The sequence below is a fragment of the Lutjanus erythropterus genome, chromosome 18 (genome assembly GCF_056507025.1).
Source record: "Lutjanus erythropterus isolate fLutEry1 chromosome 18, fLutEry1.hap2, whole genome shotgun sequence".
Lineage (NCBI taxonomy): Eukaryota > Metazoa > Chordata > Actinopteri > Lutjaniformes > Lutjanidae > Lutjanus > Lutjanus erythropterus.
This window is the reverse complement of record NC_139334.1, coordinates 23536437-23561013: the sequence shown is the minus strand read 5'-3', so window position 1 is coordinate 23561013 and position 24577 is coordinate 23536437. Positions and strand designations below refer to the sequence as shown.

At 42.0% G+C, this 24577-nt stretch overlaps 1 protein-coding gene across 1 annotated transcript in view; it reads left to right on the top strand.

The window, feature by feature from the left end:
• The window catches only part of syne1b (spectrin repeat containing, nuclear envelope 1b), a 101500-nt gene that overhangs the window by 45281 nt on the left and 31642 nt on the right, over positions 1-24577 (top strand). The window contains exons 53-92 of the mRNA XM_084742499.1: positions 367-723; positions 869-1005; positions 1715-1892; positions 2461-2643; positions 2733-2876; positions 4076-4231; positions 4576-4740; positions 4831-5003; positions 5180-5333; positions 5493-5636; positions 6058-6222; positions 6386-6703; positions 6953-7108; positions 7298-7468; positions 7613-7939; positions 8026-8178; positions 9241-9408; positions 10178-10354; positions 10470-10616; positions 10703-10828; positions 11445-11621; positions 11891-12156; positions 12738-14898; positions 16113-16450; positions 17225-17369; positions 17466-17684; positions 18783-19051; positions 19193-19358; positions 19487-19642; positions 19729-19881; positions 20017-20199; positions 20486-20623; positions 20865-21050; positions 21214-21336; positions 21466-21648; positions 21848-21991; positions 22908-23090; positions 23380-23520; positions 23876-23989; positions 24098-24259. Of these exons, the coding sequence (XP_084598625.1) occupies positions 367-723; positions 869-1005; positions 1715-1892; positions 2461-2643; positions 2733-2876; positions 4076-4231; positions 4576-4740; positions 4831-5003; positions 5180-5333; positions 5493-5636; positions 6058-6222; positions 6386-6703; positions 6953-7108; positions 7298-7468; positions 7613-7939; positions 8026-8178; positions 9241-9408; positions 10178-10354; positions 10470-10616; positions 10703-10828; positions 11445-11621; positions 11891-12156; positions 12738-14898; positions 16113-16450; positions 17225-17369; positions 17466-17684; positions 18783-19051; positions 19193-19358; positions 19487-19642; positions 19729-19881; positions 20017-20199; positions 20486-20623; positions 20865-21050; positions 21214-21336; positions 21466-21648; positions 21848-21991; positions 22908-23090; positions 23380-23520; positions 23876-23989; positions 24098-24259 (9306 nt within the window). The remainder of the gene's footprint in view (positions 1-366; positions 724-868; positions 1006-1714; positions 1893-2460; positions 2644-2732; positions 2877-4075; positions 4232-4575; positions 4741-4830; positions 5004-5179; positions 5334-5492; positions 5637-6057; positions 6223-6385; positions 6704-6952; positions 7109-7297; positions 7469-7612; positions 7940-8025; positions 8179-9240; positions 9409-10177; positions 10355-10469; positions 10617-10702; positions 10829-11444; positions 11622-11890; positions 12157-12737; positions 14899-16112; positions 16451-17224; positions 17370-17465; positions 17685-18782; positions 19052-19192; positions 19359-19486; positions 19643-19728; positions 19882-20016; positions 20200-20485; positions 20624-20864; positions 21051-21213; positions 21337-21465; positions 21649-21847; positions 21992-22907; positions 23091-23379; positions 23521-23875; positions 23990-24097; positions 24260-24577) is intronic.

Here is a 24577-nt window from a genome sequence, read left to right as displayed (position 1 = left end):
AAAGACTGAACTGAACAAAGGTCTTGATCAGTTACTTATTTTTTATAGCTCTGGACCTTTTGATTTTATAATTAACAGTTGTCGTATTGTTTTAAACACAAGGTATCGAAAATGTATCAAGTATCAATGCCTTAGGGGGGGAAAACAGTCAAACTGTTGTCTGGCTGTCTGTGTCTTCGGTTCCTTTGCAGAGATGACTGTCAGTTGTGAGCTTTGCTGTTGCAAGGGAGTGGATTTGAAGAAAGAAAATCAAACAAAAATGTGTTATGGGTTTGAGTTTCACAGGACCTACTTACTTACTAACTCAAAACTAGTATTTTCTTATTTGACAGAGGTGACATTTGTGATCCCTTTTGCCCTTTCCAGGAGTTGCTTGACTCTAAGCAGCGAGGCAGAGAGAGGCTGAACCGGGTTCAAAGATGTGGTGCCGTGGCAAGAGATCACACCGGCTCAGGGGGCTATGAGGCTATGGAGCGAGAAGAGGCGGCCCTCCTGTCATCGTGGGAACAGTGGGAACGTGGAGCACTGCAGACACGGGCCAGTCTAGAGACCGCCCTCTCCCAGATAGCCAGCTCTGAGCAAGAATTCAACAGTCGGTCAGCACAGCTGGAGCAGGATCTGAGGGACTTCAACCGTCAGCTACACGACTGGCGTTTGCGGTTGTCACAAGCAGAGGGAAAAAATGATGGAGAGGAGGCTGTTAAAGGCTGGCAGATAGCAAAGGTAGGTATTGGCTTTGTTTAGGTCCAATTATGAGTATCCATTAATTTGAAACAAGCAATGATAGAAGTAGATAACTAATGCATATGAGATGCTATTATTAGTTTTTGTGGCTGTTCATCAGTGGTTGTAATTGTTTTCCACATAGGAAACTTTGGAGGAACTCGTTAAAGCCGAGCCCATGTCTGACAGTCTGAAGACTCAACTCAACGATTTGTGCAGATTCTCCAGAGATATGGGAACACAATCTGAGAGAGTGTCTGCTCTCATTAAAGACTACAACAGGTGAGGCAGTCTTGGTTCTTTAAAGCAAACTGTAGCTACATTTAGCATTTAAGATTTACATTCAACTTCAAGTACTTTAGTTTCCATGGAATTACAGAGGATCTGATGTAGAACTGTACACCAAGAGTGTCCAAAAAAATAGCAACACTTGTGCATTGTAATACAACAGCCTCACAATAAATGTTACCTTTGTCAAGTGTTTCTGCTTTTTTAAGACTAATAATTTTGTTCTTTCTGTGTTTGTGACATTTGAGGTTGTACTTTATAGTGTTATTGTACTGGACTGGACATTTGCATCTAAGGAGGAACTAGGGATGAACTACATGCAAAAACAATCATATTAATATTATTTTGACAGATATTGCAATTGTGGTATGAGTCATGATTTAAAAATTTTAGTGGGGTCTGTACCAAATTCTTGAAAAGTGCTTGAACTTGACTTTGGAATCGTGGGTAGTGTTTAATTTAATTGTTTATCCCCACTTTTGCCAAAAAATGGAAATTCTAGTTTTGCATTGTGTTGCAAAGTAAAGGTATTTTGATTTTTCTTGTCAAAGTAAGCTTAAATACCTCCTCAACCAATGGTTAAACCTAGAAGAACCAACAAGCCTGAGACAAAAGAACAGAAAAATATACTGCAGTTTGATTAAGAATGTTAACATGCTGAATGTGGTGTGAAATTTTTTTTTTCTTTAATTTTTGTTTGTAGTCTGAGTCTCCAAGCATCCAGGGAGTGCCAGAGCAAAGAAAAGCTGCTGGAACAAGGGTTTCGCTCAGCCTTCAGAGAGTTCCAGCAGTGGCTGGTCAATGCCAAGATCAACACGGCCAAGTGCTTTGACGTACCTCAAAATCTCAATGAGGCCTCCTCAAGCTTGCAGAAGATTCAGGTACAGCACACAAAGTTAAATATATTCAGGCAATTGTGCTGCCAGAACTACAGGTTTGTTTACCACTCAGGGTGGCAAAACTGTGTAATTTTAATTTCACACAATAAGTTGGTATGTTAAAGAATGTAACTGTAACTAAAAGACTCACTTAATGGAGCCCCATGGTTGTTCAGACAGGCACAGAAATGGTTTATTGTCACATGTTCCACACACGTACCAGTCACACATGTCCATGACCTGTCTGTTTCAATAGCTGGTTCATATGAACATTTGAATCTTAATACAACAATGCTGAGCTCTGCATCCTCACTGCTACATTGCTGCCCCAGTCTCCTCCTGTACAAGCATATAATTCAAATGTTTGTAACATTTTGATGTTTAATAATAGTATTTCAGGCTCTGCTGGGGAGGTCTGTGAGCACAGGAGGAGTCTGTGTCAAACACAGTTTGTTCCAGAGCATCACATGAGCGGAGCCACAATGAAAGAAACTAAAAACCTTGACGTGTGGGTCCTAAGGAGTTTCACCACATGCTTGAGTTATCTTTTCATCTCTTCTTCTCTCCTCAGGAGTTTCTAAGTGACAGAGAGCAAGGTCAGTCAAAGCTGAATGCTGTGGTCGCCAACGGTGAGCTCGTCTCGAGTATTGCAGCTAAAGACAAAGTTGATGCAGTTCGGGCCAAAATGAACACTGCCAGAGAGGACTGGAAAAATATGATGTCCAGCCTGCACAACAGAGAGACAAGTCTGCAAGTAAGCACCGAAACGTCTCTTCTCACCTATGAAGGCCAAAGATAAGATAAGATAAACGTTATTGATCTCTGTTGTCTTGTGTTTTTCAGAACCTTTTGTCTCAGATGAAGGATTTTGAGGCGAGTGCTGAGCCTCTTCAGGAGTGTCTGAACGCCACAGAGCTGGCTGTACAGGAGAGCAGCACGCGGCTTCACGATCTCACAGCCAAGAAACTGGAGCTTCACAAGCTGCAGGTACTAAAGTCCACTGAGCCAGGAACACCCGTCACATTCAAGACCACTCATGCTCAAGTGCGACCACCATTCAGTGCTCGAGTGCAAAACCTGACTGCCTGTCATTTGCAGAAACTCACCATTCTATCTATGTTATTGTGTTTTAGCATCATTATTATCCTTTTTAGGAAGCGCTGCCAACAGCTCATGCTAACTGCCAGTTGCTTACTTTTGGATTACTGCCATCTGTCTGCTGCTCTTTGTTTCTTTCATATCTCCTCTGAACAGTGCCTGTTATACAGATTAAAGGGATAGTTCAGATGATTTGATGTTAGGTTGTATGAGGTACGTATTAATAGTCAGTGTATTACCTACAGTAAATGCCAATCGGCACGCCCCCAGTTTGGAGAAGTAGAGAGGAGTACTGGCATTGGGAGCTAATCAGTGTGCTGCTGTGGACACGGTCAGCAGCAAAATATATTTTAGTCGCTTAAAAAAGGTCCATCTAAAAAAAATGTATCAGTGTAAATGTACACTATTTTAAGAATATTTTCTCTGTTTTACTTTGTCTTTAGACAGTCTTTTCAGACAGGAAACCATTTAATCCAAATATGGCTCTCACCAAACTGACCAAACTCCATAGGCAAATCAACAGTTTTACTTTGCAGAACACAGGAGTTGCTGGTCTACTGCTGCTTCAATCTATTGGTTTGTTTGTGTTATTGTGTGACTTTGGTAAATCCAAACTACACTTAAATTGATGGTAAATTTTTTTAAGGTGGGCATTTTTAAGTGGACAGTTTTGCTGCTGACCCTGCTGCTGGCAGGAGTACATTACTTAGCTTCTGTGCTCGTAGTCCTCTCTGCTTCTCCAAACTGGGGGCATGCTGACCATCATCTAATGACTAACAATAAGTACCTCATACAACCTCACATCAAATAATCCAAACTATCCCTTTAAGACTTGCCTCATTTATAAAAGAGCTGCTTTTAGAATCTATTAATTGTTTAAAACTGTCTACCAGCTATTTCCAGAGGCCTTGATTGCACGTCATGACCACCGAGAGCTTTACCAACAGTAACATTTGCAAAATGTCTCATTCGCTTTTCTTTTTGCCATGTTGCCATCTCTAACCCTTCAGTCTGTGTCTGAATTTAACTGTCTTATATCTGTGTGTCAGCTTGCATGCCTCTTTGATAACCTGCTTGTGCTCTTCCAGTCTGTGCTTGAGGAGTTAGCCTCTCACGAGATTCAGCTGAACAGGCTGAAAGAGAAGGCCCAGCTGCTGTGGGATGAACACGCGGCCGGCAAGGGTTTTGTGCACCGTGTCTCGCAGCTCTCTGCTCAGTACCTAGCTTTAACCAACCTGACCAAGGTACAGTAACGCCCTACCAACCTGCCTATGCAATGGGGCTTTTTCTGGGGGTAAAGCTGGAGAGGAAACAGAGGCACTAGACTGGATCGAGCTCTGACTTTAACGTTATTTTACAGATGGTAAACAGTGAATGCACTAACTTAAACACTAATGTCTTTCTTTTGTTACTGTGAGTCTTATACATTGGATATACAAGTTTGTTTTCTTTATGTCTTTTGTACTAAATCTTTATTAGTCATCAAATAATCTGCATGTGCAATTATCAGGTTGAGCTTTCTGTTGCTTAAATTTCCAAAATCTATAGTTGTAATGATCTGCTTGTGTCCTGGTTGGTGGCTCTGCAGGAGAAGGCTTCACGGATTGACCGAATTGTCACTGAGCACCAGCTTTTCTCCCAAGGGCTGAAGGAGCTGCAGAACTGGGTGGCTGACACCAGCCACATGCTGCAGACTTACTGTGCTCCCACAGCTGACAAAAATGTTCTTGACAGCAGAATGATCAAGCTAGAGGTATAATAAAATAACAGATATTTTTCAGATTGAGTTACTGCTGTGAATACCAATTAAGGGAGTGTAATAAACGTGTGAATGTTGCGGCAGGCGTTGCTAACTGCTCGTCAGGAGAAGGAGATCCAGCTGAAGATGTTGATCACAAGAGGAGAGTCAGTTCAGAGAAACACCTCAGCTGAGGGAGTCCCTGCTGTCCAGAAACAAATACAGGAGCTCAAAGATTCCTGGGATGCCCTGCTCTCCGCCTCAATCCAATGCAAAAGGTTAGTTCTCCACCACAAAAATACAGCCCTTTATAAGCTTCCACATAAGGTTTTTCTCAGGCCCTCGACTATTAAACTTGGACAGTGTACAGAGCATCATTCTGTTTTTGTATTTACGCTATTGTTACGACTACTGCACAATTGTCTGAAATCACTGTACTTTTTAAAATCGACAGTCAGCTGGAGGGTTCCCTGTCTCAGTGGACTAGTTACCAGGAAGATGTCCGCCAGTTTGTTGCATGGGTGGAGCGTGTGGAGGAGAGTCTTGACCCCACTGATAAACAGTGTCCAGAGATGAGAGACAAAACTGCTAATCTGAGCAAAGCCAAGGTACTGCAGTCTTCTTAGTCGTACCGTAAGGTGTATAAATGATGTAGTTAAGTTCTTGTAGACTAGAATACAGAATACTTTTAAGTTGTTTAATTAAGTCAGTTAACTACAACAGATAAAAACTTGAAAAAGCACAGTTTCAACTCTCTGTTTTTTCAGTTGCTGTATGAAGAAGTGCTCAGCCACAGCACCCTGCTGGACACCATCACTGCAAAGAGTGTCAGCATCACTGAGAACTTTGTCACTCAGCTGGAGCTCCAAGATCTGCAAGAGCGTTATAACAACATCAAAGACAATGCCATGGTAATAAAAGCAGAAATTGCACATTTTACACGGAATCCTATTTGAAATATATTTCAGCTTTAGTATTAGATGCAGTTTATATTTGTATTTAGCTGTTTTAAAAGAGTTACAGAAATGTCTGAGATGTCTAAAATATTAAAGCTACAGACAGTTTCTTATTCGTCTTGTTCTTGCCTTTTATGGTCATAATGGTAATAAAATGTATTGCTATTTTTAAACACAAATCGGCATGAGACAAGTGAGATTCATCAGCAGAAAATCCAAGACAAATAACATCACACTCTCAAAAACACAATTTGAATGTAAAAAAAAAGTGTCAAAACTTGAAAACACTGCCTGCATATCAACAAAGATGTCATCACATGAAAAATTACAGTCATACAGCTCTCACATTATGATTAAATCTTCCTTACGACCTCAGAGGGCCGTAGGCAAAGCAGAGGAGCTGGTGAAAGCCCACCAGGAGTATCAACGGGGCCTCCATGCATTTGAGGACTGGCTGGAACAAGAACAAGAGAAGCTTGGCTGCTACACTCAACTGGAGGGTGATGTTGATATGCTGGAGGAGACGCTGCAAAAGCTGCAGGTTTGAAAATTCTGTTGGGAAATGTAAATAAAGCAACAAACATAAAATGCTTCCATGACTACTACTACAGCTACTGCTACATAGGCAGAAGTTCTAACCAGTTAATATATTATCTAAAAGATTAGAGAGCTGAAAGTGTTCAACCATATCTGTGTATCTACAGGAGCTACAGCTGCACTGCACCGAGGGCCAGGCTTTGATTAACACCCTGCTTGTCAGTCGAGAGCTGGTCATCCCCTGGGGCCTTCCTCAGATCGAAGATCGAGCCCTGGAGACCCTGCAACAGGAGTGGAGGCTGTACCAGGCCCGGCTGGCCGACACTCGGGCGCAGCTCAACAGTGCTCTGGCTAAACTGCGGCAGATGGAGCAGAAGTTTCAGCGTCTCGACAGCTGGCTAAAGGGCATGGAGACCAAAGCACAACTGCGTAGCCACCGGCGGTCCGACCGTGCCACCAAAGATGCTCAGCTCCAGCTAATAAAGGTTAGTGTTACATGCACGGAGGCTGTGCATAATTAAATGTAGTTTTCAATGCTGTTTCAGTTACTCTGACTGTATTTTAAATCAGTGTGGGTCACTTCAGTCTGTCAGAATCAAAAGAAGAATCTTGCAGTTTGCTCATTTGCATAGGAAGCAATGTAACTTCGACACATTCAGTATTTCAGACTAATAATTAAGTAGGAGTATGATTAAGTATTATTCAGACATGTCTAATGGTCCTTCTTTGATCAGAGCTGGCAGGAAGAAGTGCTAGTTTATCAAGAGGAGATGGAGGGCCTCAGTCTTTTGGCTCAGCAGGTTTTGGATGAGACTCACATTAGCAGCCGGATCAGCACCAGAGCCACCAAGATTACAGCTCGCTACCACGTCCTGCTCCTGCAATTACTGGTAACATCTTTTTTAAACACAGCACACAGTATCACAGTAACACAGAGTTTTGAATGTTATATATATATTCTTGTAGAATTCTTGCTAAAAATCTTTGCTGTAAATCTGTATTTTGACAGATAATTGTATAGATATCATCAGTTCAGCTACCCTAAACACTGGTCTCCCATAACTTTGTTTACATTGCAGGAGACAATCAAACAGCTGCAGGAGGAGGTGTCTTGCATTGAAGAGGCACAGTGTGTCTTCAGCACCTTCTCAGACTGGCTCAGCACAGCTCAGAATAACTTCAGCACTGTGGCTATCAGTGTCGATGCAGTGGACCGCTTTGCTATGGAGAGAAAGATGAAAAAACTAGAGGTAAACTCTCAAACACACAGCACGTTCTCTGTATGTTATTGTCTGATCTGTAAGACCATTTATAGCACTGATGAGACATGATTACTGACTTTCTGAGACAAATTTTTACCAGGACTAGTAAAAGTAGTGACATGTACCCTTCAGGCTCTTCAGGCAGACATGGAGCAGGGTCACATTTACCTGAAGACAATGAGGGAGAAGACAGAGCGAGCCATGGCCTTCTTGGAGGAGCCTGAAGCAGAGCAGCTGAAGGAGGAAGTGGACACCCGCCTTTTCCAACTACAGGAGCTGATGGAAGCTCTGCGTGCAGAGCACAGCTCCCTCGAGAAATGTATCTCCCTCTCCAAAGACTTCATGGACAAATACAAGGCCCAGGCCCAGTGGCTGATGGAGACAAAGAACCTTTTAGCATCCAGTGTGGAGCCTAAAGCTGAACTCTACCAGAAGAAGGCTCAGCTAGCAAAATATAAGGTAATTTAACTCTGGTGAAACTGTTTTTCTGAAGAGAGCTTGAAAAGTAAATTATTTTTACCTGTAATATTTTTGCTTGTATGCAGACCATCCAGCAGACCGTGCAGTCTCATGAGTCTGCAGTGAAATCTGTCTTTGAGAAAGGAGAGGCCCTGCTCGACACGGTCCATGACACCACCATAAGTGACAAAATGAAAAAGATGCAGGCTGACTACCAAGATCTCTGCCTTGCAGCCAAGGTTTGAGCACTACGATGCTGTTTGTGCTGACATGTTTTTAATTTTATTTTTATTAGGAAGGTCATTCCCAGTCCAGGTTTAAAAGATAATAGAGCACATTAATCACATTTACATGATTACGTAATGATATAAACTCAAATAATATGTCCTTGTCTAAATGAAGCATATCTTCCTTATATTGCTCCTCCTTTCACTTTACTTTAAGTAACTTTAAACATTTGAACAAAATGATGTCACAAACTCATTCATCCACAAAAATCTGCTCCTCATAACACAGTCTCTGTAGTCCAGAAGAAATATGAATTGATGATGTACCCAATCCATTTTGACCACATTGCCCTAACTTTGAAGGGCTTTTATAGAAAATGTTAGTCACTTATCAGTCTTCTAATGTTGCAGCATGTGGTTGTAACCACTTCCTAGTCAGGGCTTGTTCCCTTCATCATCCTTTCTCTTAAGTAGGATGAAAATTCTGGGTAGTCCCAAAATAAATTAACTACGTGTGATTCACATCACCTCTAACAGTTAATTCCAACACATTGATATCTCTTCTGAGCAGGAGTGATGAAGAATCTCACAAATCTCATTTTTCCACCCACATTTCCTCCAGCTGTGCAACAATGTAGTTAGTCTGCTGTGATTTGCAAATATTTCCACTTCCATTCATCTTCAGATATAACCATTCCGCCCTGTCTTTCCCATTTGTTTTTAACATGTTAACATTTGTAAATTGACTTGACATTCAGTATTACATTGTCTGCTTTTTCCAACCCTGCAGTCTTAACTCCATTTACCCCATGTCTCACTTGTAAATATCTAAAAAAAATCTTCATTCCCCATAATCTCTTTTTAATGTTTTAAACTCTGTAGTATTCCATTATTCTTCTGGGTTGTTGCTGAGGAATATGAAAAGTTCAAAACCATGGATTTTATTCACTGTCAGTGTTTTTTTTACTGTACTGTACTGTAAACAAACAAAAGGATACAATGATTAGATTGATTGGAATGTTTGTGTCATACAGCTACATAAATCTCTGAGACTGGCTATGTATTGTGTTTCAGACACAGGTCCAAAACCTTGTGGAGTGGGTGAAGGAGCACGAGGATTACAACAGTGAACTACAGGAGGTTGAGAAGTGGCTCTTACAGATGTCCAGCAGACTGGTCACCTCAGACTCCATGCAGACCAGCGGTATGGAGATGGCCACTCAGCAACTCGCCCGACACAAGGTGACCTCAATCATACTGTCCCACAGAAATTAAATACAGTATAAAAATTTGTACTGTAATATTAGTTGTGTAGTTTGAGCTATTATGTTAGATTTAAGATTCAAGATATGTATTTGTTTGCAACAACTCCTGGAATATTAAAATGATAAAATAAAAAAAAATACATACAGGGAAAAATAATGAAATAACACAGAAATACTATGTACATAATAAAATTAAGGTGAGAAACAGTAAAACAGTCAAGAAATTAGTGTGAAACAGCTGCAGTGTTCGACTATATGCAGTGTGTACATTTGCAGGATGGACAATTTATAGTGAACTGACAATTGGAAACATAGAGGTGCTGAGCTGCAGAGTCCAAATGAAGTGCAGGATGTGTGTTGTGAAGTGAAGTATTTATGGTCCGTATGGCCTGGAGGAAGAAGCTCTTTCTCAGCCTCTCAGTCTGAGCTATGATGGAGCAGAGACTCTTGCCGAAGGGCAGCCACTGAGACAGTTTGTGGTATGGGTGGTGAATATCATTAATAATCCAATATGGACCTGCACTGCCTGGTGTAGATGTCCCGGAGACAGGGCAGTGCTGTCCTGCTGATGCGGTCAATACAGATCAGTCAGAAGTTTTTATCCTGAGAGCTGCAATTGCTGTACCAGATAGAGATGCTTTCAGAGAGTTCAGGCCATACTTCTAAATACTTTTGGATTTCACTTGTTAAGATTGTAGTTTACATTATGTAATCTGTATTTTGAACACTTGACTGGTCTTTTTCAGGCAATAATGGAGGAAATAGCCAGTTTTGAGGAGCGCCTCACCAGCTTGAAGCAGAAAGGAGAAGATCTCGTAGCCAGCTGCACAGACCAAGTTCAAGCTAAGATTAGTCAACAAGTCCAGGCTCACCAACAAGGGACCAGAGACAGCTACTCTGCCATCTGCAGCACTGCGCAACGTGTGAGTAATACAAGACTACAACCACAGATCTTTTATCCTATACCTTTTGAAAAAAAACAACACCTTTATTTTGTGATCTAAATTAGTTAAGGTCTAATGTCATCTTGTTTAACAGGTGTACCAGAGTCTGGACCGTGAGCTGCAGAAACACGTTAACCATCAGGACACTCTGCAGCAGTGCCAAACCTGGCTCATCACAGTGCAGGAGGAGCTTCAGCTCAACGATCAGGGACCATCTGGTTTGCAGGAAGCTCTGAAGCAGGTAACTCACTCAGTGCAATTTGTGCAATGATGGCGATAAGTAATTTTTCCATAATTTATTTTGATTCATTACTGTTGCACATACAGGTGAAGCACTACAGGGCCCTTCAGGAACAGGCCAGTACCTACCTGGACCTGGTGTGTTCTGTGTGTGACCTGTCGGATGATGCTGTGAGAGTGGCAGCTGCTGAGGTCCAGCAGGTCAAACTCACGGTCAGTAACTGTTACCTACCATTTTATTGATAACAGGATAATGAAGAAAAAAACTATATGTGATTCACGAAACATACGCTGAAGTCAAGTCTGTTCTTACCGACCTGAGCTGTATAACATTTTTCGTCTGTGTTTTCATAAAGTAAATGGCATTATTGTCAGAATTATTGACATTTCATAGTACATAACAAGTTCTGATTTTGTGTGTATTGACTTATGTGTGGTCATGGGCACTCAAATGGAAAGGCTGCAAGTGTTGATGAACGCCATTAAAGGTCTTCTTGTTCAGGCGCATAATTTAAGATAAGATCTGTGCGTATGAACGCATGAGGCCCAATGAATCTTATATGGGTGATTTTAACTACATGAAAAATAGGAAATATTCTTGGTGCTATATTTACACATTGCAAAGGTTCATGAAATACTGCATGCTGGCATATAATATGGCCAGTCCATATTACCCTTCAAATATTCATGTATCAGTCAGTAGTATACAAGCAGTGTGGCATGCAGTGTGTAATTGCAGCTGTTCTGTGTGTATGAATATGTATGAATTTTCATAATAAAAAAACTCTTCAAATATTCACTGTACGAACATGTGCATTTGTTTTTGCAGATAGAGGAAAGGATGTCCAGTGCTCAGGAGCTTTCAGAGGGTTGGAGGGAGATCAAGGAACAGAAGCAGGATCTGACCAGCCTGTTCCAGGACATGGAACAGCAGCTCCTCAGCTTCTCCAGGAGGCCGGCAGAGCTGGAGACCAAGATAGCTCAAAACATGCTGTCACAAGCCAAGGTAGAGAACAGTACCATAGCCACTAATCCTATGACAAAACACAAAAAGGGGAATTCATTCTTTCTTTTGTGCGCTTATTAAAATTTGCATGCACTGTACATCTGTCTAGTCTTAAGTATACATTTAAGTGAATCTAAACACTTTGTGATTTTGTGATTATTATTATCTAATCCAACATTTTGGCCTGATGTGTGTATGGATTAAAGACAGATCTTCTTACTGTTTGGGTGTATTTCGGGTTATCATCCAGTATATTGCTTGTCACACAGGAATGCAGCCAGCAACTGCAGTCCAAACAGAGCATCCTGACCAAGATGACAGAGACTGTGAGCAGATTGACTGGTGGCCAGGACTCTCCAGAGCATGCAGAGCTCGACCGTCTGAGCCACTCCTGGCTCGAACTCTGTCACCAGGCCAACAAGCTGCAGAGCCAGAGGGAGGAGGACCTGCAGAGGTCGAAAGAATACCACGACAGTATCACTGCGGTGGAGGCGCTGTTTGAACAGGTGTCCAAAGAGTGGGACAATCTCGCCAGGTGTGTTTGTTCATCGAGTATACAGTAAAATAAGTCTTCACATACTGCTATGCTCTGATTCTAAAAACAACATTAAAGTCAACATGTTTTGTTTAAGTCTGCAGGAAAATTTATTAACCGATTGAGGCAGCAGTAGACCAACAAATATTGTGTTTGGTGAGGTAAAATGACTGATTTAGCCTACAGAGTTTGGTAGATTTGGAGAGAGCGATATGTGGTTTATATAACAGTGGATCGCCGTTGGGAAAGGCTGTCTACACCAAAGTAAAGCACTGAAAATGTTCTAAATATAGTGTGCGCTTAAACTGGTGTTGATTTTTTTTAGCTGGGCCTTCTTTTAAGTGGCTAAAATACCTTTAGTTGTTGACCCTGTTCACAGGAGTTTGCAGACAGTGCCCCTTACTGCTTCCCCTAACTGGGGTTGAGCCAAGTGCCATCTACTGCAGGAATACATTGACTATCAATAAGCGCTTCATACAAACCCACATCAAATAATCCACACTATCCCTTTAGTAGAGGACCTTGTCATATCTTGTACAAAACAATTGTATAATTCTTTTTTTTATTTTTTTGTGTTACAGAACGGATGCTGAAAGTTCATCTCAGCATTTGGAGGCATTACGGAAGCTCGCAGTAACTCTGGAAGAACAAAAAGGCACTCTTGAGGACCTGAAGGAACAGAAACAAAAAGTCATCCAACATTTGAACTTGGATGACAAGGAGCTGGTAAAAGAGCAGATCAGCCACTTTGAGCAGCGATGGTCTCAGATGCAAAACCTAATTGAGAGGAAAATCCAGGACTCAGTGGTGACCCTGGAGGATATGGGCCAGGTGGAGGCCCGTCTGAGAGAGGCTCGCGACTGGGCAGAGGAGCAGCAGCCTGCCCTGTCTGAGGCCATGAAGATGAGTCCTCCTCCAGAGCTCGCTCAGAGCTTCCTGTTTGACCACCTGAGCATCTGCAGCGAGTTGGAGGCCAAACAGCTCCTGCTGGCACAGGCCATGACCGACGCTGACAGGGTGCTCGCCCGGCTGGGCCTCAGTGAGCGACAACGTCTGCAACAGCTCATTACAGACACTCAATCTGAGGTAGAGTCTCTGAGTGTGAAGGTTGTACAGCGCAGGAAACATCTCAGCAAGGCTTTCACAGAGAGAACACAGTTCCTTATGGCTGTGAGTCAGTCTATTTCCTGGGTCCAGCAGAATGAGAAGAAGGCCCAGGCAGAGGAATACATCGCCCTGTTACCTGATGACCTGGCCAAGCAGGTCAGAACATGTAGGAACATCCAGAGCAGTCTGAAGGCCTATCAGAGTGAGCTGACCTCTCTGTGGTCTCAGGGGAGGGACCTGATGAGGGATGCCAGCGAGGAGGAGAGGAACGAGATCCTCACAAAGCTGCAGGAGTTACAAAACATCTTTGACAAAACGTTACACAGATGTGGACAGAAACTTCAGGAGCTTGAAAAAGTATTTGTTTCCAGAAAGTATTTCAAGACAGATTTGGAGAAAATCTGCCTGTGGATAAAACAAGCTGATATCGTCACCTTCCCTGAAATCAATCTGATGGTTGGAGACGCTGAATTAGAAGCTCAGCTCCTAAAATATCAACACATAGTCGAGCAGGCGATTGAATATGAGAATCTTCTTCTAATTGTACAACGAGCTGGCCAGGAAATACTGCCCAGTCTGAATGAAGTAGACCACTGCTATCTGGATGAAAAGCTCAACACCCTCCCACAGCAGTATAACAGCATATTAGCACTAGCCAAAGAAAAACAAGAGAAAATCCAGCAGGCCATTCTCACAAGGAACGAGTACACCTCTTTCATAGACGTCACGCATAAAGCACTGAAAGAACTCGAGGAACAGTTCAATAATCTGGGCACACAGCCTGTAGGCCTGCAGACAGAGGAGGTTCTCAGTTTGCAGAGTGATTACAAAGCAATCCAGGCAGACCTGAGCAACCTGGGTCTAGCTGTGAGTGAACTGAACCAGAAGAAAGAGGGGTTTCGGAGCACCGGTCAGCCGTGGCGCCCGGAGGAAATGACCCAGCTTGTGAGCCTGTACAACGGCCTGAAAAGGCTGATTGAACAGAAAGTTGAGCATCTGGATGAAACCTTGGAGTCATTTGAGGACCACAAAGCAATGGCTCTGCAGGTTGACTCTGAGTTAAAGGCCACAAAAGAGCAGCTGGTGAAAGTGAATGCGGAGACACAGTCAGCTGAGGAGAGGCTGAAGAACTACCACGCTCTGGCGGGGAGTCTCCAGAGTGCCAACTCTCACTTGTCCAGGCTCATGGAGCAGATGGACACTCTTGCACCCCGCGTGGACCAAGCAGCCCATGATGCCTCCAAGGAACAAGTGCTACTGTGGCAAGAGGAGCTGCGGTCTCTGCAGGCTGCAGTTGGAGACCTGATTGAAGAGTGTGAGAACAGGTTTGTCCAAAGTAAAGATTTTGAGACGGAGATGAAGAGGACGCTGGACTGGCTGCAGCAGGTCAGAGATGAACTGGGCTGTGCTGTGATCGTTGACGTGAGGGTGGAGAAGGTGCAGGAGGAGATCAGAAAGCAGCAGATCATGCAGGAGGAGGTCCAGTCGAGACTGAGAATAGTTGCTGCTCTCAGCAGCAGGGAGAAACAGCAGTACACCAGCGCCAATGAGCTCGTCCCAGTTCATGTAGATACGAGCCTGGAAGAAATGGCAAAGCTGCAGGCAGACGTTCAGAAAGCACTGAGCTTCAAACAGGTGAGTCAATATTAAATTCAATATTCTGTAAAACTTCATAATTATACATATACGTATTTTAGTGAAATGCTTTGTGTTAAAGGTACTTTAATGCCTAAATACAGTATTTAATCTGTTGTGAGAAAAGTTAATCTGTTGTAAAAAGTTAAGGGACACTAATACACATACTCAGTTTTTGAATGTCTTACTGTTGTGAAAGCTTGTTATGCAAAACGATAATGCTGTTTGACACCCACTTTCCAATTTATGAAATATGATCTGGACCTGATCCAGTATAGTCGAAATGTGAAAAATGCAGTGAATTCTCCCTTTTATTGCATTTTCACAAATAGAATAAAGGTTTCACAAATCTGAAATCGTGTTAAAGCTTTACTGATAATGTCAAATACACTTTAACAGCAGTAAGAGGTGCAAAAAGCTGTGGAATGGTTAGACTTTTCCCTTAAAAGGTGAATCAGAGGCTAACTTCTGCGTCATGTAGGTCTTGCACATGTATGTTGTGGTTTGAGAGTGACTTCCTGCTTAAAGTGGAACTTTGTGTGTCTGTGAAAGTAATGGATACCAAAAAGGGTGAGATAAAATACATGGCTGTGAGTGTCAAGTATATACGTATGTGAAAATGTTCATGTAGGTATATCAGTAGATTGACTTTAAATGTATAATATACATATGTAGGAATATGGTATATGTTTATAAATGTGAGAGTGAAATAGAAATGTGTGGTAGTGTAAATATATGTAAGTGAAAGTGAAAATACATGTATGTGTAAGTAGTGTAAGTAAGTGTATAGAAGTGTAAGTGCGTCCATGTAAATCCACAAATATGAGTAGAAATGCGTGCATGTGAAGTCCAAAAAGACAATGCAGTGCAGTTCAGAAAGATGTTTTTGGTTTTGTTTGTTTTTTGTCTACCCTGCCTGCCCAGGGACAACAAATGCAAATTAGCTGCTAGCTAACTCTGGCGCATCTACTTTAAACTGTGCAGCTGCTGCAAAAATAAACAATAAGAAAAAAATAATATATGTATGTGAGAGTGAGCATATGTGCATGTTAAAGGTGAATGTATGTGTGTAAGAGGACCAGAATGAATTAAGGCTCAGACAGACCCTCATAATCTGTCATTTGGTGTGAGACATCAGAGAACCTGCGTTCAGTATCAGTGTAATTTTTTTTTACCTAAATGATAAAAATTTTATTCTTGGTATTTGTGTAAAGATCACTCTGGAGGATGCCCTGGTGCTGTGCCAGAAGTACCACTTCAGGATGCAGTCAGCCTGTGAATGGCTGGAAGACGCGGTGTCCTTCCTGCAGCAAGCCAGTCTAGGTGTGGACGTGGAGAACTACGAGGAGTGTCTCCGGCAGCAGGTGGACATCATGGCCACAGAGCAGGAGTTCCTCATTCACCTGGAGGAGCTGCAGACCCTGCTGCCTCAGCTGGAGAATGTGGTGAACCCCACGGCTAAAGAGCAGCTCCGCGTGAGCATTGAGTCAGCAAAGCAGAGAGGCGTGGAGGTCCGAGATCAGCTCCAGTGTCACCAGGACGTCCTTCACAGGTAATGAAAATAAAACGACGGGTGGGAACCAGAGGGGTGTAAGTGACAGGGTAAATATTAGAGTTATTAATCAAAAATGAAAACACCTAACAGTGAACACCTTGCATTATTTGGGCCCAAACGAGCACAAGTGCACTGACGTTCTTTTGAAATATAGGGACACAGGCACAGGACACAGAGAATTCAGGTACAGAAAGACAGGGAATGAAAAATAATATAAAAAAAACATGCAAGTATCTCATTTCAAATCAGTCTGACACTTACATGATCTGTATGAAATATGATGAACTTCAATGTTTGATCTCTTAATCTTAATTATTTGTTATTCAGTGAATGAATTATTAGATAGATAACTAGTGATAGATATTATATATTATCAAATGGACTGTTCTCAGTTGGTTATTTGGTGAAAATGGTAATTATTATGCCCTTTTTTAATATTGTGTATCAGATCAAATGTTGGCTTCAAAAAGGCACGTGTGACTTTCTTATAAACAGAAAGACAGATTTTTTTTTACTTTTCAGTGAACCTCAAATTATTTCCCATTAAGTAAATTTTCACCCACATGTTTAAGATATTTTAATGTTAGAGATTAAATTCACTAAACAAAGTCAGTTTTTTTTGTTTTTGTTTTGTTTTTCCTCTAAAGTTGGCCAAATTTCACTTATGCACCCCCGCTGGTTCTTACCCCTCAAATGTGTAATATACAGTGATGATGCAGAAAGTTTGTCAATAATGGCTTTTCAATCTCTGACATATTTTGTTTTTCTTAGCTGTGTGGCTCAGTGGAAGACGTACCAGGAGGCGAGGCAGACTGTAATTGAGCTCATGAATGAGGCTGAAAAGAAGCTGACTGAATTTTCCACTGCAAAGGCAGCCACAGGCCAAGAGGCTGAAGATAAGCTCGGCAGTCACCGGGTATGAGAGGCCGAAATGTCATTTTACATACAAAACATGGGTGTTCCCCAGTGAATGCTGTGCACTTAGTTTACTGAATCACTCTTATTCTTTCAGTCCCTTGTATCACTGGTGAATGGCTTCCAAGAGAAGCTGAGTGGTTTAGAGGAGCAAGCTGCCCAGCTGGAGCTGGTGGGGAGTGACGCCAGCAAGGCCACCATCAGTCGCTCGATGACCACAGTGTGGCAGCGCTGGACCAGACTCCGAAGCGTGGCACGGGGACAGGAGAGAGTACTGGAGGACACAGCACAGGAATGGAGGACTTTTAGAGAGAAGGTACACAGACAGACGGTGGGGGGAAATGTGTAATTCATAATTAAATTAAAATAGAGTCAGGGTTTCTGCCGGTCTTTAAAAGGTCTAAAACCCAATAATCTGATTTTAGGCCTTAAAATGTGTTAAAGCTATAATATGTAACATTTTTGCATTAAAATTTTTACAAATGCCAGACAATTGTTATTGTCTAACAAGTGTTATATTAACTTGTGTTCTTACATCATCCCAAATGTTCGCACCAATGTTAAAACCCAGAGAAACTGAGCTACAAGGTACACAAGGTAAAGAGTAAGGAAGGAAGTCAGTAAAGATGACTTAACATGTCTTTTATATTATCATTTTCTTAGTTATTTCAGCTATGATGGTTGTTTAAAAGTGAATTGAAGTGAAGAACATCCTTTTTACTTCACAACATTATTAAACTGTCTTTTGTTATTGTTTTAGTGTGAGAGAGACCCCTAGTGGCAGAATTACATTGTGACAGGTCTTAAAAATTGATTGGATTATGAAGTTAACAGTTTTGCAGGGAAACAATGTATTGATTACAGTATAACAACTACAAAACTAAACCAGGATGCTCCACCTTTAAGTGTGGAAAGAACAAGAAGTCTAAGATTACACAATTTGGATCACTAAGAGATTTATTCATATCAGTTAATTACTGCTTCTTTTGCCAGTATGGACTTGAAATAGATCTTAAATAACTTTTTTAGGAGGGATTTGGAAAATAGGTCAAAACATACTGGAGGACATGGACTGAGTGGCAACAAAAGTTCATTAAATGACTGTCCTTCTGATGCCCACGGTGTCTTCATCAGTGTCAAAAAAGAAACGCACTGGGTGTTGAAACATGGGACATCCTTCAGTATTTTTGGACCTTTTTTCCAAATCTTTCCTGGACAAGAGAATCCTGGCCTTGAGAGCACCGGACAGGCCAGCAGCTCCTTGTGAGTCAGTTGAAGCAAGTTTAAACTCTTCCTACGCCTTAAATCGTATTCATACTGATCTCAGAGAGGTCTTAAATTTCTCTTGTTGAAACCTGCAGAAACCCTGATAGTATTTTACCACCAGCTGAACATTCCTAATCATTTTGTACAGATGGTGAAGGTGAGAGCCGTGTCCGATGAGCTCCAGAGTCGTTTCCCCGACAGTGCCGTGGAGAAGGCTTCCAAAGCTACCCTGCAGTCTCTGTTGGACCAGCATGACCTGCTGAGCCAAGACCTGGAGAGAGAGCTCTCCTCCCTCACGCTGCTGCGTCAGTACGCTCTCAGCTTGCTGCACGACGTGGAAGTACCATCACCAACACACGAGCAGGATGAGCTGCCGAGCCTGAAGGAGATCAGAGCTGTACAAGACCAAATGGAAAGGTAGGGAGAAGATAAACATGCAGGGCTGTTGCATTTAGGATAGTGTCTAACCGGTGGTATTGTTTAAGTAAATTGTTGTATCATTTGGCTCGAAAACATTCACTACTATTTAGAAATTAATTTTATTCTCCTTGCCTCCAGCCTGCTGACACAGTCCAGGACCAAGCGGGCTCAAGCAGCTCAGGAACTAAGGGACAGAGAGGAAGTGGAGAAGGAACTCAGTGTTGTAAAAGCCTGGATTCAGGAGACCAGGGAGCTTCTTCTCAATCCCACACCAGACATAGATTCTCTGCTGCAGGAGCTTGAGGTATTTTTCACAGTAAAAAAACAGAAATAATCTTCTTACTGATTCTCCAGTCGTCCCCAGATACATTGCTGTTTGAATATTATTATATCTGAGAAAGGTTACATGGGTTCTACATTTGTTGTGCACAGGTTGTACATGGAGATGTGATCAATTATCGTCAGAATGTGGATAAATTAGCAGAGCAGCAGCAGAGCAAGTACTTGGACCTCTACACGATACTGCCCTCTGAAATCTCCATGCAGCTGGCTGAAGTCTCACTCGCACTGGGTGCCATTGAGGATCAGGTACTGTACCATTTTAAATGCCTCAGATGTAAACAAGTTTTAATGGGCCTCACGTGGCATTTCTTGACATTTCCTATGTGTTCTAGGTTCTTTCAAAAGAGAGAGAAATTCAGAAAACCAGAGAAATAAAAGAGGACTTCAGCTCTAGAATCCACGACACCTCTGAGAAACTCAAAGCAATCTCTGCTAAATTCAAGGAAAAGTCTCCTGATGTCGATCACGCCAAAGAGGAGGTCAAGGTGGGTCAACTTGCTTTGGTCTTTCTAGTAGTGTGCAGTTGATACAGATGGCTAAAGAAAGGTTTTACTATCATTCAAGAATATTAGATGTCAGGAAGGATATAAAGTTATGCATGTTTAATTTCTTTTTCTCAGAGCCTTGCTGAGGACTTGGACGTTTGTGGTCGCACCCTCTCAGAACTGGATGCTGCTGTGCAAGATTTTGGCCGCAGGAACCCCCTGCTGGCCAAACAGCTTGGTGACGCCATCAGCAAACTATCAGAGATGCATCACCACACAACAAGGCTTGCAGACTGCAGGAACAACTGGCTCAAAAAGGTTTGTTTGCTTGCAAATTTTATTTTCTGCTACAACAGTCGTAAGTTTAACACAGTTGTTTAGCTGCACATAGCTTTTGTTTGACAATGATGATGCTTTATTGTCAGATCAAGTCTGAAATTTCTCTTGCAGCTCAGTTTTTCACAGCAGCTACATTTGCAAAATCACAGAAAAAACTAAAATTAAGATGAGAAGCAAAGATACATACACTTAGCATAACATTACAATCACAAAAGGCAGTCTGCAAGGCTCTTGAATGTGCATTTCTATTATCTCTTCTCCTCAGGCTGTCTGCTATTTAGATGAGTATAATGAGATGCTGGACTTTATTGTGAGGTGGTCGGAGAAAGCCAAAAGCCTGTTGAGGGCAAACATCATCTGGAACTCCTCTGTCCATCTGCAGGAGCAGATACGAATGTACCAGGTGAGTTTGGGGTCCAGATGAACATCCTCATGGGTGATGTTCCTTCTCTATATTTTTAGAGAAGGAAAGTGAGGGCAGACATGGTTTGAGCTAAATTCTTGCTTGGCCATGCACAGTTCACAGACACATCAGGTGTTTTACCCACATACACATTTCATGATAGACGCATGTTGCATGAAATCAATCATCTCTTTCCGCCATGACACCACATTAATTCACTGCCCTGTTGTCCTGTGTTTAGGCTGTGCTTCGTGAGTCTCGGGAGCTCCACGGAGACCTGGAATCAATGGCAGAGAAAGTGGAGCTTCTGTCTGAGGTGCTGCAGGTTGAGTCTTTGAGCCAGCAGGTTTGTGAGCTCAGCCGACACACTGAGGAGCTTCAGCAAAGCATCAAGATACGACTACAGAGCCTGGAGGATGCAAATAAGGTACAGATGGAAAAAAGATGTCTTAACTGTTTACATGTTTGTGACAATTATGGATAACCTAGTTTTCCTGGGTTTTTTTATATCTCACTGATAGAACATTACTTCTTTCAGCTGATACCTTGTGATAAATAAATGTGTAACAGACTTATGCATATGTCCTCAGAGTATGGAAGCCCTGGAATATGAAGTTAAGGCCCTTCATGTTGCTCTGGAGCAGGTCCAAGCAACACTGACCTCACCAGAGTTGGCACGTCAGAGCCTCAAAGAACAGCTGGCTCAGAGACAGGTAACCTCACCAAATTAAAATAATCAATGATATGACCTGTAATTTGTCATAAAGCACCTTGGCTGCTCACTTTGCACATTTTATCTTGTTAACAGTTTCATGCAATACAAACTTTCCCTGTTTCTGCAGCGTCTGTTGGCTGATATGGAAAGCTTCAAGCAGCAGGTGCAGGCGGTGCAGCTGTGTCAGAGTGCTCTGCAGGTCCCAGAGGAGGTGATGCCCAACCTAGCCATCTGTCGCACAGCGCTGCGTCTGCAGCAAGAAGCCAGTCAGTTGCAGCACGTGGCCATCCAACAATGCAACATCCTACAGGTGCAGTAGGGGGCACTATTGCTGCAGCACAGTCGACAGCATTGTTAATTCTGCATTTTAACACAATATGCAAGGCAGGGTGTCTGTTGGAAGGCAGTTTGAGTCACAGTTCTGCTAATTAAACAAGCTATAAGATGATTTTGAGGCCACAAGCAAAGAAAATCAGGCAGTAACAAAACATCTTCATGGTTTCATCTAGGAGGCCGTGGTGCAGTACGAGCAGTATGAACAGGAAGTGAGAGACCTCCAGGGGCTGATAGAGGAAGCACACCGCGTCATTCAGGACCGACCGATCCCCTCAAGCAACATCCAGGAGCTGCAGGCCCAGATCCTCCACCATGAAGTAAAATACATTAACTTACTCACTTAACCCACCTTTCCTGTACAGGGAAGGAAGGAACCCTCTACAGGTCATCAGTGTAATACAGGCATAACAAAGTGTGACATGATTACATGTGTTTACAAATTTGGAGGAAACCCACCTTAAAGGAATAGCTTGGATTATTTGAAGTGGGGTTGTGTAAAGTACTCCATAATCACTATATTTAGAATATTTTCAGTGTTTTACTTTGCCATCAGACAGCCTTTTCTGATAGGAAACCAACATTATGTGAGCCAAATATCGCTCTTTTCAAACTCCATTGGCAAAATCTGTCATTTTAACTCACAGAACACAGGCGTTGTTGGTTTCCGGCTGCCTTGGCTAGTTTCTTTGTGTCATTGTGTGAATTCTGTGAATCCGAACTGACTTTTTGAAAAACCAAAGGCACAAATTAATACAAACAAAAGGCAGAAGTTTACGAGCAACTTGGCCTCTTCTGTAAAGTAAAATTGCTGTTTTTGCCAATAGAGTCTGGTTGAGTGAGAGAGAATGATATTTGGATTAAAAACAGTGTTTTCCTGTCAGAAAAGGCTGTCTGACGGCAATGTAAAGGGGTGAAAAGATAATATAATATACTGTACACATAAAGTGATATTGATTGAACACTGACTATGGATAAATTCCTCATACAGCCCCACTTCATATAATCTGAACTATCCCTTTAACATGTGACTTGAACACAGAAAGGGTTAGGCATTAAATCGAGGTCTGTTTTGCCAAGAGGCAGCAGCATTAAAATCAGATCTGCTGCACCATTTATATTTATTCGTCTAATTCAGTGCAATCCTCCTTTCTACTTATCACACTCTGTAGTGCTGTGTCATGTGTTATTCCTCATAACTGCACAATAAGTCACAAATTTTGCATGTTTAAACAGGAGCTGGCCCAGAAGATCAAAGGTTACCAAGAGCAGATCGCCTCGCTTAACTCAAAATGCAAAATGTTGGCAGTAAAGGCCAAACATGCCACCATGCTGCTGACAGTGAGTGATGTGGAGGGACTGCCCGAGGGGCTGCAGGAGATGGAGGAGGAGAAATCCAAGAAAGCTCAAGCCGTCATGGTAAGACAACATAATATAATGTACCACTTAACAGAGTGTTGCTGAGAAAGCTGTTTGCATCACTGGTGATGGCATCGCCTAATTAATAAACCTCTTAACTCATTCTGCTATTTCTGGCTTTAATTTTACTAATTAAACCTTTTAGTCTGCTTTCATTCTGCAATATGTGTTTTTCTATGGTGTATTAATGCCACTTTTATCTAAAGAAAACACATAAATCATGATTGACCTTTCCCTATCCACCTTGCATGTCTGCTTATCTGTTAATGTTTCTTGCATGGCGTGTCAGATGACGGCTGGTCGCTGTCACACCCTCCTGTCTCCTGTAACTGAGGAGTCTGGGGAGGAGGGCACTAACAGCGAGGTCTCTTCTCCTCCTGTCTGTCGCTCTCCTTCTCCCATCACTCACACTGAGGCCACTATAACCAAGGTATCTACCCTCTCTCTTTCCCAGTAAGTCTGGTGTTTCAGCAAAATTGCAGCACTTTTGAAATTTGTGTTTTTTCGGTCCATGAACTTTCTTTTTCAAAAATCTTCCCCAACACTTCTGTAATATTTCTTGTGGTTAAATGCCTAGTTGAATAAAATACTGTCAATTAATAAATGTAAAGGCAAAAACAAACCAAGGGAACTATTAATCAATTTCTATTCTCCCCCTGCACCCGCAACTTCATCATGACTAACTTGAATTTGGGGCTTTATAAAAGTATTAGTACTTGTTTTGCCATCTGTTTCATAACTATTGTGTATTAACTGCTGGTGGCTCTGTTTGAACGTTGTTTTAGATGGGAAGAGGAACGCTCACAAGAGCTCCGATCCAAGAATTATATGATCCAACATTTGAGTCTGTGGCCAACCTAGATGACTTGCAGCGCTCCTGGGAAACATTAAAGAATGTGGTATGTGAATAATACAAGACATCAGCTTGGTGGTTAATTGATTCTCATTTCTTGTTGTCATGTGTTCAGGTGCAGCACTTTAACATTGTCCAATCGCTCCTCCAACAGATCAGCGAGAAGCAGAGGTCTCTGTATGAAGCTCTGGAAAAGCAACAGCATTACCAGGGTTCACTCCAGTCAATTTCCTCCAAAATGGAGGCTCTGGAGGCCAAACTGAGTGAGCCTCTGGAGGCGGATAAAAGCCCAGATAGCCACATTAAGGCACATGAAGTGAGTCATTACAGTACAATAATGTTTTTAAATATTTTGATGGAAAGAGAGCTTCGATTAACAAGGAAGTTAGTTGTCATGCTTCTAAAATAATGTACTCTCGATAATGCCAAGTAAACTTGTCGAACTGTGTCAGACATAAAGAAGAGTGCTTTGCTAATGATGTATGTCTGTGGAAAATATAATGTGGGTAAACCATGAGGTTTTTTTTTATCAGGGCCAGTATGGATATCAGTTATAAGTAATAAAGGAAACAGATAAATTCTGGTGTCAAAATTTAGAATAACACAAACTCAACACAAAACTTTGTTGAAATGC